This window comes from Epinephelus lanceolatus, chromosome 8 (assembly GCF_041903045.1).
Source record: "Epinephelus lanceolatus isolate andai-2023 chromosome 8, ASM4190304v1, whole genome shotgun sequence".
Taxonomy (NCBI): Eukaryota; Metazoa; Chordata; class Actinopteri; order Perciformes; family Serranidae; genus Epinephelus; species Epinephelus lanceolatus.
The window spans coordinates 16,363,999-16,380,715 of record NC_135741.1 but is presented as its reverse complement, the minus strand read 5'-3'; the positions used below and the strand labels follow the sequence as shown (position 1 = coordinate 16,380,715).

The window sequence follows — 16,717 nt, the reverse complement described above, 5'->3', positions numbered from 1 at the left end:
TATATATAATATATATTATATATATTATATATATTTGAGGTCATATCGTCCAGCCCTACTCTCTGTTTCCTTTAAAACATCAAACTCTGGGTCCTCCTCTCTCCAACTCTCTGAAGTTTCCACTATTGATTTTCCCGCAACAAGTCACTTTGCGAGATTTCATGAGACTTCTTCTTGAGCCAAATTCAGTTACAATAACAAACAGATGAGCGAAAGGCAAGGAAAAACGTTTCATTTATCTGTAGGGTCCTCTTCATAATGTTGTCAGACATTTTTAATAACTATCTGAGCCTGTCAGTGGCAAAAACAAACACATTAAGTGGACGAAAACTGATGGTGTACAATTGCCCTTTGAGATTACATTGCAGCCTGTTTTGCCGCAGCAGCTGCAGGGCTATCTCTCAATACTGGACCAATTTTAGAAATGGTTGTCTCTATTTGTCACTTAGATGCAAAAACACGGGAAAACAGGGTCTAATCTGAAAAATACCAAAGTTTCCCTTTAATACCCTTGAGCTTATACATCACTTTATCCAAAGCGTAATAATAATCTGGGAAAAACTTCTTTTAGCATGCAGATTGAAGCCATTAAGCAGTCAAGCAGATACATTAAAGTACATTCAAGGCTGTTAGTTTCAGATCAGATTAGCTGCCAGATGACAGTTTCTGATTTGCAGAGACATCCAGGCACTAAAGCTGTCAAACTCAAGTACACAACTTACAGTAGTTATCAGCCACGAGTCTTATGAGGCACCAGTCGACTGTATACTGTCTGCTGCAAACTCTCAAGAGTGATACTGTCAGTCTGCTGGCCAGTGCAGCTCTCCAGTTTGCAGCCGTGTCCAACTATAAATCCCCAACCTGCTCCTCGCTGTCTAGTTATAGCTGTCACAGAATCATCCTTAAGTATGGTTATTAGTGTTGAAAGTGCTGATATACCTGAGTGTTTACTGGCAGGTTTACCCTTTAATGCTGGACTTCATTAACATGCTGCTGTGTGGTCTCCTAAACTTTTACCTGCTAAATCTATTCCCTCACATCTGTGTTGTGAAGGCTGGTGTGTGCATCTGTATTTATGAGCTCTCTGAGCTGCTATGAAAAGAGAGAGAAAACATCTGCTTTTGTTGTGTTCGGAGCACATGTTGTCAGTGCATACGGAGGAGAGAAGTTTGATAGGTTTAATTGACTGAAAGGGGTGAGTTCCCTGGCTATGTTTTTATACACAGGCATAAAAACAGAATTGTCACTTAAAGGCAGGAGAGCCATTTATATGTGTTGCTTTAGTGTTATTACACATATTTTATATTAAGCTCCTGTGAAGGAATCAGATTCCCATCGCCATCTGCCCGTCTGTGCATCACCAACAACAATAAGCCTCAGCCGGCAGATCAGACTTCCTTGGCGATCATGTTGGTATTGCAGTTGAATGTTGCCAATACAAAATGGTATAATGTGTTCATCCATTAGCATTACTTCCTAACATACAGAAGGTTACTTAAAGAGACAGTTCACCCAAAAATCCAAAAATTTATATTTTCCCTCTTGGTGCTATTTATTAATCTATCTTGTTTTGTTGTGATTTGCCGAGTGAGAGATATCAGCCGAGTGAGAGATATCAGCTGTTGAGATGTCTGCCTCCTCTTAAATGTCACGGAACAAGATGGAGCTCTGCTTGTGGTGCTCAAGTGCCAAAAATACATTTTAAAAACTCCACAGTGATCTGTCTTTCCAGAAGTCATGACCCTTTTACTCATGATCATGTAAGCAGTTTCATGTAGGAATTATTTTCTTTGTATTGAACTACACCCGCCATCCGTGTTACTGCGCAGAAGGAATAGTGCATCTACTCATGGACGAGAGGTTCGTGCTCGTGATTGCGCAAGATGTAAACATTAATAGCATCCACTGCAGCTGAGCTGTAACGTGAGGTAGCTCAGTGGTGCTAGGTGAGCTAGCAGTAGATGCACGCTTCCTTCTGCGTGATGATACGATTGGCGGGTGTAGTTCAGTAGAAGAAAATAGTTCCTACATGAAACTGCTCACAACAAAGTCTGTGAATTATCTTAAATAACCAAGTCATGATTTCTAGGTTTCGAGTTTTTCAGATGTAATTTTTTGGCACTTTGAGCACCACAGCCCAACTGCCATCTAGTTCCATTATATTCGAGAGAAGGCAGACATCTCCAACACACTGCAACTAACACCAAGTTTATTTATATAGAACTGTTCAAGAACCAAACTTCATGAGTGCCTCACAATAAAAAATAAAGCAACAGACATAAACCCAAAATAAAAAATTACAAGGGCAAGTCTTAACAGGTAGGTGGAGAGAAGTTGGAATACTGTTGTGCCTGCATATACATCTCATATGGAAAGATTTTTCTGTAAATATTTAGCATAATGCTCACTTCAGTGACTTTTAAGTCCATAGTTGAATGGGGAATTCAATTACGCTTTCTTATACAGAAAAAACATCTCAAAGCACAAATTAGAAGTTGATTGGAAAAACATGCGAGCGCAAAGCAGTTTGGAGACTTCTCCGTCTTCTCTGCGACTTGGTTTGGGAGTTATGTTAGTTCCACACTGCAGCCCTCTCTTCCTCCGTAGCTCCAGCCTGCACTTCATTAGGCTTCTTCTATTCCCAGAACTCCTGTAGATGTGACTCCTCTTTTCCGGGATGGAGGAATGTTTCTCCCTCAGGTCCGACTGATGGAACGGGTTGAGGCCTGGGCAGGGGTCTGGGCCTGTTTGTTCAGGATGTGTTGAGAGGGAAGGAGGGGAGGAAGAGAGATGGTCGACCCCCCCAGCCCCCCACCCCCACCCCCACCGATCCACCCCCCAAATCCCTGGATCCCATGGCTGAAAATCACTGCCAGCTGAGCTGACATGCTTATCCATGCCGACATCAGAACTAACGGGGGCTCCGGGTGGATAAAGAGCCAGACTGAGCGACAGACACCGTTAAGCAGTCGTTGGCTGATGTCGTGAGATCATATTTCAAGGAGGGCACAGTCACTATCAGGAAGTGCTCCTGGGAGAGCCCTCATCGCTTCATCCTTCACCTCTCAACACTGGTTCTACGATCCTCGTACGTTATGGATACAACATGTTGTATAAACATGACTTTCAGAGGGTTCTTCTGAAGCATGTGGAGTCACTTCTGTCTCTTCTCTGGAATAACGTCATGCAACTTCCTGCTCTGCTGTAGGTCACTCCTTTTTTCCCTTCGACATCCATTACAGCTTAAAACATCAACTCTTAAAATATTGCTCTCTCTTCCCTTTTCCTCCCCCTTTTTCCCGCCATCATGAGCAACTGACCTCACTCAGAGGAGTATTCAGTGACCTCAGAGCAAAAAAGAACTGCAGCACTTATTCCCACTTTCTTTCCTCTGCACACCCACAGTCGCACACAGTCTGGATTCTTGGTTGATAGAAAGTGAAGCAGAAAGAACAAAATGGAAGGAAAGACGCTGGCTCCATGTCCCACTGGGGGAAAGGCAACGCCAGTACTACAGCTAAAGTAATGACTGTTTTCGGAGGTGACGGGGTGATGGAGCAAACCCCAGATGAGTGCTGTAGAAGCTATTAAAAGCAGCTTGTAGTTTATCGTGTTCTCAGTTATTCAATGCAGACTCAATTCTCATACCCACAGTTACACTGTCATATTACATAAATTGAAATTTATTTTGGTGCGTTAATAATTACGCAATTAGGCAAAACAATAGAAAGGCAATTACTCCCAGCAAAACAGTACAGCCGAAAACAAAACATCATAAAACTAAAAGTCTGCAGCTCTTTGAGGCTGAAGCAAATTTATTTTCCAAGGATGATGAAGGCATGACCCGCCCCGATCACACAGAAAGGGTTTCTGCAGCAGGAGGCAGCTTTTTGTAATTGTTTTTAATGAGAGTTAAGTTTTTGCTTGCTGCTTCTCGTTTGGCGCTCGCTCGCTTCACGTCATCTCTGCTTTTTTTCCCATTGTCCAATCTGATGATTTGAGAGGTGGGCCTTCTGTGGTGGTCACGACAACAAGTTTACAGTTGGTAAACAATGGAGGAGAAACTGGTGGTAGCGGTTGTTGGATATCCAGAGCTATACGGCCTGACATAGACAGCAGGTATTCAAACTGACAGCAGGTATTCAAACATTGAGGAGAAGCTCCTGGACCAACTGGTGGTACTCCCTGTGATCCAGGGTCTCCCACACAGATCTCTGTTTCCCTGTGCCCAGAAAACTATTTACTGATGGCCTCTCACCCTCAACCAGAGCTACAGCAAGTACCCTCTGCCTCAACATTTTAGGAACTAGCTACTGGCACTGGCCAATCAGAGGGAGAGTAGGGAGTGTCATGCCTTCGCTATTCTCGGGAAAGAACATTTGCGAGGCTTTAATTGGACACAGCACAGCTTTGAGCTGAAGGCTAACAGCAGCATCCTAACATGTTCACAATAACAATGCTAACAAGGTGATGTTAAGCAAGTAAAATGTTTACCATGTTCACAATCTTAGTTTAACATGTTAGCATGCTAGCATTTGCTAATTATCCCTAATACAAATTGTAGCTGAGGCTGATGGGAATGTTATTAGTTTTGCAGCTAACACCACAATATTGGTCGAACTGACCTGATGGTGACACTAGATGAAACATCAGGGGATCCATCCAGTAGTTTTTGAGACATTTTCCACATATCAGTGAACATTTATTATCTTAATTTTTTCCTTAAGATCATTGAACATTGCAACTTGTGCTGCATATTTTCAGTGACTCTTCCCTATACAATTATTCTTACATGTCCAGTCCTCTCCAGTCATATAGGCTGTCTCTATATTAATATGACTTATACATCTTTACCCAAAAGTTTCCTTTCATCGGCACTTTATCCAGGTCACTAATCAAACTTCTAATGAAGAAATAATGAAACTGAAAATCACCACCGGCTGTACTCTGGTGCTGTGACAGCATGCAAGGTGTGACTTATAACTCCAGGGATGGCGGCGTCACAGTTTGCCACGACAGATGGTTGGGGAGATTCATCCCAATGGCGATTATGCAATAAAGTATGATTTTCACTGCACTGTGCAATGTGCAATGTTTCTATGATGGTCCAGCAGTGTAAAGGCGTCCTCTGTCGGCCCTGTTGCTGTGTGCTGGTCCACGCTACAACACTGTGTGTACCTACTGCCCCGAGGGGGTCGGTTAGCATTTATGTACCATGAAGTTCTCCTGTGTCACGGTGGCCTTGGCTGACCCTGAATGGATGCACAAGAATTCTCTCTGCTGTAGCATAGTGGAAGCTAACACCTGCGCTACTTAAGGACGTGATAATATTTCCAACTGCATCTAAACACTACCTAATGCCGACCATACACTTGAAAACTTTGAAGAAGCTTTTAAAAGACTAAATTCTGACACCCTCTCACATCTGAAGATAATGTGAGTTTTTAGTCACAGACTGAAAGATTTTGGAAAGACTGGGGATTTAGCAGGGTCACCATTTGCAAGACTTCAACCAGGTTCCATTTGAGATTATATTCCATCCTGCTGCTGGTGAAAAATACTACACCATTGGTTAGCTGCGCTATTTTAGTGGGTGGAGACTGTGAATGACAGGTGAACTGTTTCAAAAAGGAAGATTTCTCACTGAATAAGTGCTGGTTAATGGATCAGATACACTCCAAATTAAACACAGACTCTTGTTTGCTTCATAACTCCACCAGTATTTCCTTCTTTACCACACCACAAGAGAACCATGACTTGTTCACGTTTTTATGTCTCCCAGGAGTCCCCTCCATGTTTACTGTTTTCCCAACTTGCTGCTTCTTGTTTGGTGCTGGAGAGAATGCAGCTACTCTTCACTATTTGCACGAGCCAAGACTATAAACTTAGGATAATGTTAAACATGTTTGATTTTGTCGGAATAGCAAGAAAAGAAAAAACTGATTCAAGACAGCTTGGACTGAGTTTTATGACCACCTTACACCCAATGATCTAGATCACGGCAGCGCGCACTAATTGAAAAACTATGGAAATTTGTCTGCATCAGTGAAATTGCTTGAAAAGTTGTTTGGTGTAGGGTCAGCACTAAATGTTGGAATCAGAACTTATCTTAAGTGCTGTATCGTAGGCAAACGGACTTGAGTTTCTTGAAAATGATCAAGCAAAAAATCAAAAATCAAGCAAGTCCAGTTGCCTATGATATAGCACTTAAGATTACCATGACCTGGATGACTGAGAATCTTCACTGACAATCAGACTAAATCACTTCTGGATGCTGCTTTAAAATAATTGGTGGTTGTTCTGCAGCCATAGCATGACCGCATGTCTTGATGTGTAAAGTGGTTTAAAAGCAAAAGTGCCTCTTTTGGACGAGGTTATTTTTAAAAGCATTTCTGTTGGTCGACAAAGCTGAAGTGTCTGACGCTCTTGCAGAGAAGCCAACTCAGTTGTATGAGTTGTAATCAGTTCAAGTAAACTTTGGATTTATGTTATTTTGCACGTTCTCTGTTAGACAAGAATCGGCAGACAAAAAGGGACAAATTATACGTTGTGAATTAGATTCAGATTTGCAAAATGATAAGTATGCATTGCAGCAGACAGACACGGGCAACATGCCTGAGCCTGAAATTTCTACAAGGCTTTAAGTAATCACAGGCTATAGTGAACCATGAATGACCATCCTTTGAAAACACTTTGTTTGGGGGGGTTGCAGATCAGTAAATCTGTATTCAGTTTGGAGTGTAACTTAACTGATATAGTCACAAACAGTGTTTACAAATACATCTGCTGTATGAACTTTTCACCATATTTAGTTCCACTTTTCTCTCGGCTGTCGTTGCTGAATGTTGATCTGAGGTTGTCTAATGAAGGAAGTGGATTGTGTACACTGTATGGGTGTGCCGAGTCACAGTTCAAACACATTAGGCTGCCAGTGAACTGTGAATGCACTGTACCACGGAGGAGAAGAAATGTCTGTTAGTGTAATGTTAGCTATAGAGCAGGTGGGCACCACATGCACCCACATCTCGGCTATTTCTAAGGGACCGCTGAAGCTGTATTTGCTCTGTCGTTCTGCCCTGAACTGGACTTTGTAACATGTATTGGAACAGTGTGTCGGCGATGATGTAACTCCCGTCGGTCACTGATTGGCCCTGGAGGTGGCATAAACTTTGGTTTCCTGGAGAGGCCTGTGTACTCTGGACTTCACTTGGCTGACAGAATGGTGGACAAGATTTGGAGGAAGAGTTGGCAATTTATAGAAAATAGACGGTCTTTTCGCAATAAGCAGGGCTCTTGTAATACGGCAGAATGTAAGAGTGAGTGAGTAACCTTGTTTTTCTTCTCGTTGTTTGTGGAAGGGGTAATCCCTCAAGGACAGGTGTGTTTAATATCTGGAGAGTGTTTACGTGGCATTTGTGTTCTTTGAATGTGGCACAGCAAATCTACGGCTGTCATATTTTCAAAAGTAATTATTATACAGATTTGTAAAAGCATTAGGCAGCTTAGGCGGGTAAATAAATGTGGATTTCACTGTATATCATAAAAGTGTAGAATCAGCACGTCCCAGAAATGGCTGCACTCATTTACACACACACTGCAGTTCACTTCTCTAATGCCATATGTGTTTGTATATCCCATAACAGAGACTAGGATACTCATTCTAGGATTTTCTTTTATAAAAGGCCATAAATCCCTGAAGTTAAACTACTGTCTGCTCTGACAGAAATACAGCTTTTAACCTGATAATACTTGTATCACACTCTGACTCTAAATGTAATTCTCATTGTCTAATCTTTGAAGCGAGAAGATCAAATCTCTAACCATCTAACCATCCCTTTGCTCTCTAATTGCAGTGTGGAAGGGGATGGAAGGCCTAATGAGAGCGGCCCTTCCCTGGATGGTGGAGCCGGCTATGGCCAAGGCCCGGTGACTCACGGCTCGGCCATCAGCCCTGACCGATTCGACAGCCCGCTCTATAGCCACGGGGTTCAGCCCGGGCCTCAGAGACCCCGTCGGCCCAAGCTCCAGCACTCGCAGTCCATCCTCCGTAAGCAGGCCGAGGAGGAGGCCATCAAGCGGTCCCGCTCGCTCTCTGAGAGCTATGAGCTCTCCGCTGACCTCCAGGACAAACAGGTACTTTAAGTTTCTTCACAAGAGAGATTTAAAGTGTTCAGTCAATGTTAACTTTCTCTTTAAAACTTATGACTTGTGTGTGGATTATTTATCCTAAACCTAGCTGTGTCAGATTATTCTTGGTTCAAATAAAGAAGGAAAAGCTGTTGTTAGATTGTCACAGAGCAGCTGGAGAAGCAAATTATCATTGACATCCAGGAGAATGACTATAAACCATGTGCAGTTAAGAAAGCTAAGTTAAAGGGTGAGATTGATATTTTTCAACCTGGACCTTATTTGCCCATGTTTTTGTGTCAAAGTGACTAATGGGAACAACATTTTTGAAATGGGTCCAGTATTGAGCGAGACTGCTGCAGCCGTCAGCTACAAAGCAGGCTGCAGTGTAACCACAAGGGGCAATCAATCAATAGACATCTACTAGAAGTGCTTGTTTCTGCCATGGACATGCTCAGATTGTTATTATTAGTGCCTGACGACTTATGGAAAGGATCCCTACAGAGATCCTAACCAGAAACAGCCCTGAAATCACCAATTCCACCAGACTCCATTTAAATAAACAGTAATTTTAGCATGTATAGAGGCAGCATATTTCCACATCTAACTGGGCAAATTAAAGGTTGATTTAAAATAACCAGAGTCATTGATTGTTGGAGAAGTGAAAAGATGAAACAAGATGGTTTTTGAGTGTTTTATTTTGTTTTTGTCAGCTTTGAATGAAATGTGTTTTTATGATGATAACATTACTGTTTATTTCAATGGAGTCTGGTGGGTTTGGGGATGATGATTTCGGGCTGTTTCTGGTTAAACAAAAAGGGTCTTACTCTTCAACAAAAAGGTCTATCTCTGTAGGGATCCTTTCCATACTATTGTCAGACAGTTAAAATAACAATCTAAGCCTGTCAGTGGCAAAAACAAACACTTTTAGTGGATGTAAAGTGACGATGTGAACGGTCAATGGTTGGTGGAGTTAACTAATTTCCTCCGTCTTTCTTCTAGGTGGAGATGCTGGAGCGTAAATATGGTGGACGATTCATAACCCGGCATGCGGCGCGCACCATCCAGACAGCCTTCCGCCAGTATCAGATGAACAAAAACTTTGAACGTCTCCGGAGCTCCATGTCTGAGAACCGCATGTCCAGACGCATTGTTCTGTCCAACATGAGGATGCAGCTCTCGTTTGAGGGCCCTGAGAAAGTGCACAGCTCCTACTTTGAAGGAAGACAGGTGTCCATGACGGAGGACGGCACCCCGCTGTCCATGGTGCAGTCTGAATGTGGAGATATAGAGGTCCACCAACAGGCCAACATGGCATCTCACCCAACCCCGCAGGGTGACCTGACAGATGCCATCACAGAGCTGGAGGACGCCTTTTCCAGGCAGGTTAAATCTCTGGCTGAGTCGATAGATGATGCACTGAACTGTCGCAGCCTTCAGGGGGATGAGGGTCCTGACCCTGAGTCCATGGGCTGTGCTAAGGTGGAGAGGGAGGTGCCCTATCAGGTGAAGTCCCACCGCAGGGCAGCTGGACGAATGCACGATGAAACGTTGGCATCCTATAGTGATGTCACTCTGTTCATCGATGAGGAGGACATGTCCCCCTCTATGGCTCTGTCGAGGTCAGGGGACCAGCCCTCCAGCACAGAATCAGACTTGCGGTTGCGGTCAGTCAACTCCTCCCAGGACTACTGGCCTATTGACCCTAAAGATGAGGGTCGTGACACAGACACGAGCTGCCGCAGCACTCCTTCTCTAGAGTGCCAAGAGCAGCGTCTTAGAATGGACCATCTTCCTTTGTTGACCATAGAACCTCCTAGTGACAGCTCTGCAGAGCTCAGCGACCGCTCTGAGCGTAGCTCTGTCAAACGGCCGCCTGTGTATGAACCGCATGGCCACATCGTAACGTCATCTCAGGCGAGCCCTAAACACATTTCGCACGGACCCCCACCGCGAGCTTCCTCCCGTGACGATGACGCACCTCTGCGCCACCGCCACCGTCAGCTGGAGAGCCACTTAGCCATCAACGGCTCGGCCAACAGACAGAGCAAGTCCGAATCTGACTTCTCAGACGGGGACAACGACAGCATCAATAGCACATCCAACTCTAACGACACCATCAACTGCAGCTCGGAGTCCTCGTCGAGAGACAGCCTGCGGGAGCAGACGCTCAGCAAGCAGACTTACCACAAAGAGACTCGCAACAGCTGGGACTCGCCCATCTTCAGTAATGATGTTATTCGCAAGAGGCACTACCGCATCGGCCTGAATCTCTTCAACAAGTAGGTACTCAGCTGTGGTGGAGCAGGTGCTTGACCAGTGTTTGCAGGGATTAAGGGTTTAATAAATGGAGGTGATGTTAGAGAAGCCTCTTGGAACATCATTCACACACCTTGTGTTGTACTATAAACTGTAATCAGCTCTATTAATGTCAAATGCAAATATATTTTAAAAGATACTTACACAGAAGGTCACAATTTATTAACTTTTGCACTATAATCCAAGTCTCATTTATCCAGATGCATGCTCAGTACTTCTTAAACAGACAACCCTTTCTGATAGGAAACTCAACTAAATATGAAACTTATCTGTGCTCTCATATAACTCCAGACTCCAATGAAAAAAAAGTAATTTTACATCACAGAACACAGGAGCTGCTGATCTGCCACTGCCTCAATCAGTTTGTGTGACATTGGTGTTTTAAAGGGTGAGTTCGGATTTACCAATGTCACACAATAACACAAACAAACGACTGATCAAGGCAGTGGTAGACCAGCAGCTCCTGTGTTCAGTGAGGTAAAATTACTGTTTATGTCAATGGAGTCTGGCTTTGAAGAGAGCATAGATAAGGTTCACCTGTAGTTCAGTTTCCTCTCAGAAAGGGCTGTCTGTTTGGGAAGTATTGAGCATACGACTGGATAAATGAGACTTTTATTCTACTGCACAAGCTGTGTGAGAGTTTGCAAACGATGTTTTAATATAGCTTTGTGGTTAAATACAGTCCCCCTTTTTACTTCAATTTATTACGATTTTTTTTTCGAGTTTTTGGATTCTTCGTTCACCATGAAGGCATGCAAGAATAACACATTTTTCTTCAAGAATTCAAGGCCACACAGGGCGAGCAATTGATATATTTTAAACTTAACTGCATCTAAATGTGGATTTATCAGGAAGCCAGAGAAGGGCATCCAGTACCTGACTGAGAGGGGATTCATCCCTGACACACCGGTTGGTGTGGCTCACTTCCTGCTGCAGAGGAAGGGGCTGAGCCGGCAGATGATTGGAGAATTCCTCGGCAATCGACAGAAGCAGTTCAACAGAGATGTCTTGGAGTAAGTATGATTTTCCCTAAACCTAACTATGACTAGATGAAAGCGAGTAAAGGAAAGATAAAATTGTGTGAAATGAAAATTTGTGGAAATATACTGAAGTCCAGGATCCTTGTCCAAACGTGGCACAGAAACTCCTTAAAACCCAACTCATTAATAATAATTACTCTTGGCACAAATATGCACATAAATCCACTTTAACATCCTCTTTTATAAACATCTCCATGATAGGATTAAGGCCAGTTTAGCCCTCTAACATACAAAGGAATTGGTGATGATCACAGAAACTGTTGCCATGTTTGTGTTTAATTTCTCTGTCTACGTCTGTCCCCAGCTGTGTGGTGGATGAAATGGACTTCCAGGGCATGGAGCTGGACGAGGCTCTCAGGAAATTTCAGAACCACATCCGTGTTCAGGGTGAAGCCCAGAAGGTGGAGCGGCTCATTGAAGCCTTCAGGTTAGATCAAACACTGACATGTAGCATTTAAACACAACAAACAAAGACATATAATTGCCCAGGAAAACAGTGAACACATATTTACACATCCCTAAAATACGACATGTGATGATGCTTTGTGATCGTAATTCTAGAAGCATTTTTAATGTAGCCTTTTATTGATTTTTGAAAAGCCATTGCTGCTGCGTTTCCCCACAGCTGCGTTAAGTAGATAATCATTGTTACATAAGAGAAGCAGCTCTGGTGTTAACTTCTGTTTTCTTCTTGCAGTGTTGAAAATGTTTCCTCACTATGAGCAGAACTGTGTGTGTGTGTGTGTGTGTGTGTGTGTGTTGTAACCTGAGTTTGGCCGTAAGTTGAGATGGGTGACATTGTTCTCCTGTCTCATGTCTCCAGCCAGCGCTACTGCATCTGTAACCCTACAGTGGTGCGGCAGTTCAGGAACCCTGACACCATCTTCATCCTGGCGTTCGCCATCATCCTCCTCAACACTGACATGTACAGCCCCAACGTGAAACCCGAGAGGAAGATGAAGCTGGAGGACTTTATCAAGAATTTAAGAGGTAACATAACTAATGAGTGACGTAATCATGCACAAGGATGCACCACCGCAGTATTTGTGAACACACATTTACTCACATTATAAAATGTGTCACATGCATAGTACACCCTTGGGCGTGGTTTGAAGTTTATATTAGATGTGAGACCGAGCTATTGTTTGGCACGTCACAAGCACGTTTCAAGTCCAAAGTCAAGCCTGACAAGTCAAAGTCAAGACCCAAGTCCTAACGCAGAGGCAAGCCAAAATCTCAAGGCACACCCATATTTATATCTGTGCACAACAGCTTCTATAACGTGTGTTATCTCTCTTATCACAACATAAGGCAATAAAAATAAGAAAAAGAAGACAGGTAGCTTTCGTGATACTGTCTACTGACTCTTTTCTTTCAGTGGTAGGTCGTCTTCGCTGGTGATTTGTTGTAATTTACTCTGTACTATAAAGCAACCTATTGTCCCGCTCACAGCTTTCTCCTTTTAAATGTTATCATCCTTCACACTGGCTGCCAATCAAGGCTTTTGATGTGTCACACACATAAAATTGCCACGCACGAACGGTGACAAGTAGGTCCCCCATCAAGGTTAAATTAAATTTATTAGGGAATGGGTATGCACAACACACTGATACAGTCAATTTAAAATTCATTCATAACGTTTTGTATAGGCTCAGTTGAATATTGCAGTAATTACTGTATGTGTGGTTATCACAAAATCCCACGGCATACCTGGATTGGCATCACAGCACACCATTTGAGAACCACTGTCCTAAACTTTGAGTCATAAACAAGTCATAATTTGCTCTTTACAAAATGCAGTGCCATTTTAACAACAGAGAAATGGAATATTAAATTTACAAGATCCATAAATGCTTTTTAAAATTTGTATTTATTTGTTCAAACGAGTTCTGCTGAGCTTAATCTTAAAAAAGCAGCGCCACAACAGAATAAATTTTGTATGTTTCCGACCTGTCCTTGTCAGGTTTTGCACAGCATATCCTTTTTTTGTTGACCACCACATTTTCATTTTCATTTTCATTTTCATTTCATTTATTTGTTTATTTGTACAGGGATAGTGCACATTAATGAACATTTCTGTAAATGTGCCAGTTTTAGCTGAGTAGCTAGTTTCCAACTGCAGTCCCCAGGCAAGTGTTTTGTTTTTGGCACAAAAGTGTGGCATAGTTTTGTTTTGTAGGCGAACGAAATTATCTTTGGAATTCTTTCTCCCAAGTGGCGCTCAGCAATGTAGCGTTAGTGCTGCATGGTTTTCTCCTGCAGCGTGACTGGATGCTGTCACACTGGGTCAAAGTGGATCCAGGGAATCAAGTATCGACTTGCTGTCAATGATTAGCACTAGACATTTAAAGCCATGTTAAACGTCCATGTAACTGAGATTTGCTACTGCTTTGCTTTCAGAGAAGAGATTACCATCTCAAGGGACTTAAATAAAGGTTAAATAATTTTTGACATTTTGTGAATGAAGGGAAATTAATTGATATGCAACAGACTTTTTAAATAACATTCTTTCAAGTCTTTGTGCTTGGGGGGAAGGTATCAAGTACTTTCAAGTCCAAATGAAATCATGAGTCATTGGTGTTAAAATTTAAGACGGGTTGCGAGTCTGTTTTGATTTTGTCGATTCTAAAGTCATGTATTTGTGACTTCAGTCTGACTCAAGTCCGAGTCATATGACTCGAGGCCACACCTCTGATATATATCATGTTCTTGTCATATTAGAAGAGATATTCATTTCTCCCCTCCCTCTTATCACATCAAATAAAATCCTTCCTTTTAATAAAAGCCTTCAGTTTTACTGTATAGTGTATAATAACTGTGCTCTGCTCTGTGTGCCAGGTGTGGATGACGGGGAGGACATCCCTCGGGAGACTCTGGTCGGCATCTACGAGAGGATCCGTAAGCGAGAGCTCAAGACCAATGAAGACCACGTCTCACAGGTGCAGAAGGTTGAGAAGCTCATTGTGGGAAAGAAACCAGTAAGTACTGTTTTATTATCTACAAAGTTCAGTGAAATATAATATAAGTTTTAGGCATGGCATCAATCTGTGAGGCGCATTTGGCCTGTAAGATGTAGACATCGCTGGTTATTCTTTAATCAGAGTTTAGGTCAAAGAAAGAACAGATTTAGAAAGTCTTTTGTACCTTTGGGTGTAGTTGTGTGAAGGGGGGGGACACATGCCTGGGTTTAGACCTTCACGCTGGTGATTCTAACACCCGAAGCCCTTGAGAGGTGTCACCCAGTGCTGCAGTCTGATGAAAGATGGCCGCTTCCTGCCATCGTTGCACATTATTGCTCTAGAGGGAGAGGTGGTTGAATCCAGCAGTTAATATGGTGCCATACGTTACGATAATCCCCTGATTCACTCATCATTAGTCGGTTTGTTTCTATGTATGAATACTGAAGCAGAGCTATTATCAAATTTAGTTCTGACTGTGCTCCGGCCCCTCAGGAGCAGGGAGAGCAGCGTCTCTGCATTATTCTGCAGGCAATGACGTCTCTTTCATGTGTGAAGGTTAAAAGTGTGATTAACCTATGCAGCCTCGGGGAGTCGCTTGTCTTGCATGGAGGACTTTGTTTCAGTCAGTTTCCGGTGGGATGGAGTCTCTTCTGCTCTGCCAGTAATAACTGTGCGTGTTGAAAAATGATCCCTCGTCACCATTTAGCCGCAGAATTAAAAGCTCGGAGGACACTCTGTGAAACACTTTAACATGAAAACCACATTGGAATTCCTCGCCATAATAATCAGGTCCACTAGTGCTGCACAGAGTGGGCTGCCAGGGAAAGATCTGTTTTCATTCCAACATCATTACAGACTCCCTGGAGTCCGGCTGTAGAGAAAGATCCCCACCCTGTACCCAAGAGGTGCATGTATCTTCATGGCCACTTTAAAAGGCTATAGGTGTTCACTGCAAGGGTGAATCCTTACACAGGCTCATTAATAAGCAGGAGAGATTCCATTTTCATGTCAAGAGGCAAAAGTGTTCATAATCCTAACATAACAGCTGCATATAACATCATCTTTGTCCTCTCTTTTCAGATTGGATCACTCCACCACGGCCTGGGATGTGTAAGTAGACCAAATATCCATAAATCATACTATAGAAGATCATTTTTCATTCATTATTTCACTCTATGTGCACCGCTTCCTGTCCCTGTCCCTGGACATTGCAGTTAGCGCGCATCAAACAGGTAGTTTAAGAGTCAGATTACCTGAAGAGGCAGAAACTTTCACCCCCTGAAGCATCTCATCTGTCGCTGCCGCACCCCAGAGACAGAATCGACAGACATAAATTGTTGGGTGGCACTGAGCTGCAGTGTTTACAGATTCAGTGCTCAGCAGGGTGTGCACCACCGCAGGGTGCATGGCACGCACATGCCTCTCAGTCACAGAATATACTGTAGATCCGCCATTTATATGGAGATTATTCGTTTTAATCTTTATGGGAGGAATACATTAGTGTAGTTTGTAATGTATTAATGCTAATTTATGCAGTGGCGCTGCCATGGTAAATACTTGTTTTGGACCTGTTTTCTCATCTGTAAAGACTCTTTAAAGTTCAGGTTAACAGTTTAAGAGGTTACAACAGACCATAAGGGATTTTATATAAAAATGAAGGTAACCATAGCAACAATTTCTACACTTTATGCTATGTCACCAGTTAATATCACAGGTGAAATACAACTGATATGTACTAAAATGACAACAAACACAACATCTACTAGGGATGCACCAATCTACCGGCTGAACATCAGCATCAGCCGATATTCATCTTGTTGACTGCCATCGCCCCATCAGCAAACAAGATGGCATTCACCAGTGGCCGATGTTTTTCTGTTGTGTCACATCAGTTTTGCACAGGCTAAAAGCACGGCTTGAGAGTAACTTCCCGTTGTCCCAAGGACAATAGAAAACAGAGATCTTCCCTGAGGCGCGTTCAGAGAGAAAGGATGTAGTAAACTCAATATTGACATGTCAGGGGACACACCCTGTTGTTTCCCTGTTAATGTTATATTGTAAACAACAAATCCGTGTCAAAATCGTCTGGAGGCTAGTTGATGTTTGCTGTTAGCAGCTGGTAGCCTGTACTAACAGCTAATAGAGGTTGCATTGAGTTACATTGTGATGCATTCAAGCTCCATTCAGTTACAATGAATATTGGGCGAAGGTAAATTAACGTTCCCATGATAGAATTTAGTAGTTTAGTATATGTGGGATCAAAGTAAACTA

General features: G+C 42.8%; 1 protein-coding gene across 13 annotated transcripts in view; it reads left to right on the top strand.

The window, feature by feature from the left end:
- Positions 1-16,717, top strand: part of LOC117258915 (IQ motif and SEC7 domain-containing protein 1-like) — a 133,368-nt gene that overhangs the window by 105,154 nt on the left and 11,497 nt on the right. For 11 of the 13 annotated variants that reach the window (XM_033630156.2, XM_033630147.2, XM_033630148.2 and 8 more), the window contains 7 exons: positions 7,854-8,133; positions 9,130-10,409; positions 11,298-11,459; positions 11,791-11,913; positions 12,310-12,476; positions 14,325-14,464; positions 15,527-15,556. In XM_033630156.2, coding sequence (XP_033486047.1) covers positions 7,854-8,133; positions 9,130-10,409; positions 11,298-11,459; positions 11,791-11,913; positions 12,310-12,476; positions 14,325-14,464; positions 15,527-15,556 — 2,182 coding nt within the window. Of the gene's footprint in view, positions 1-6,926; positions 7,321-7,853; positions 8,134-9,129; positions 10,410-11,297; positions 11,460-11,790; positions 11,914-12,309; positions 12,477-14,324; positions 14,465-15,526; positions 15,557-16,717 lie in introns of those variants that run through there. The other 2 variants (XM_033630150.2, XM_078169913.1) reach the window with 2 other exon arrangements.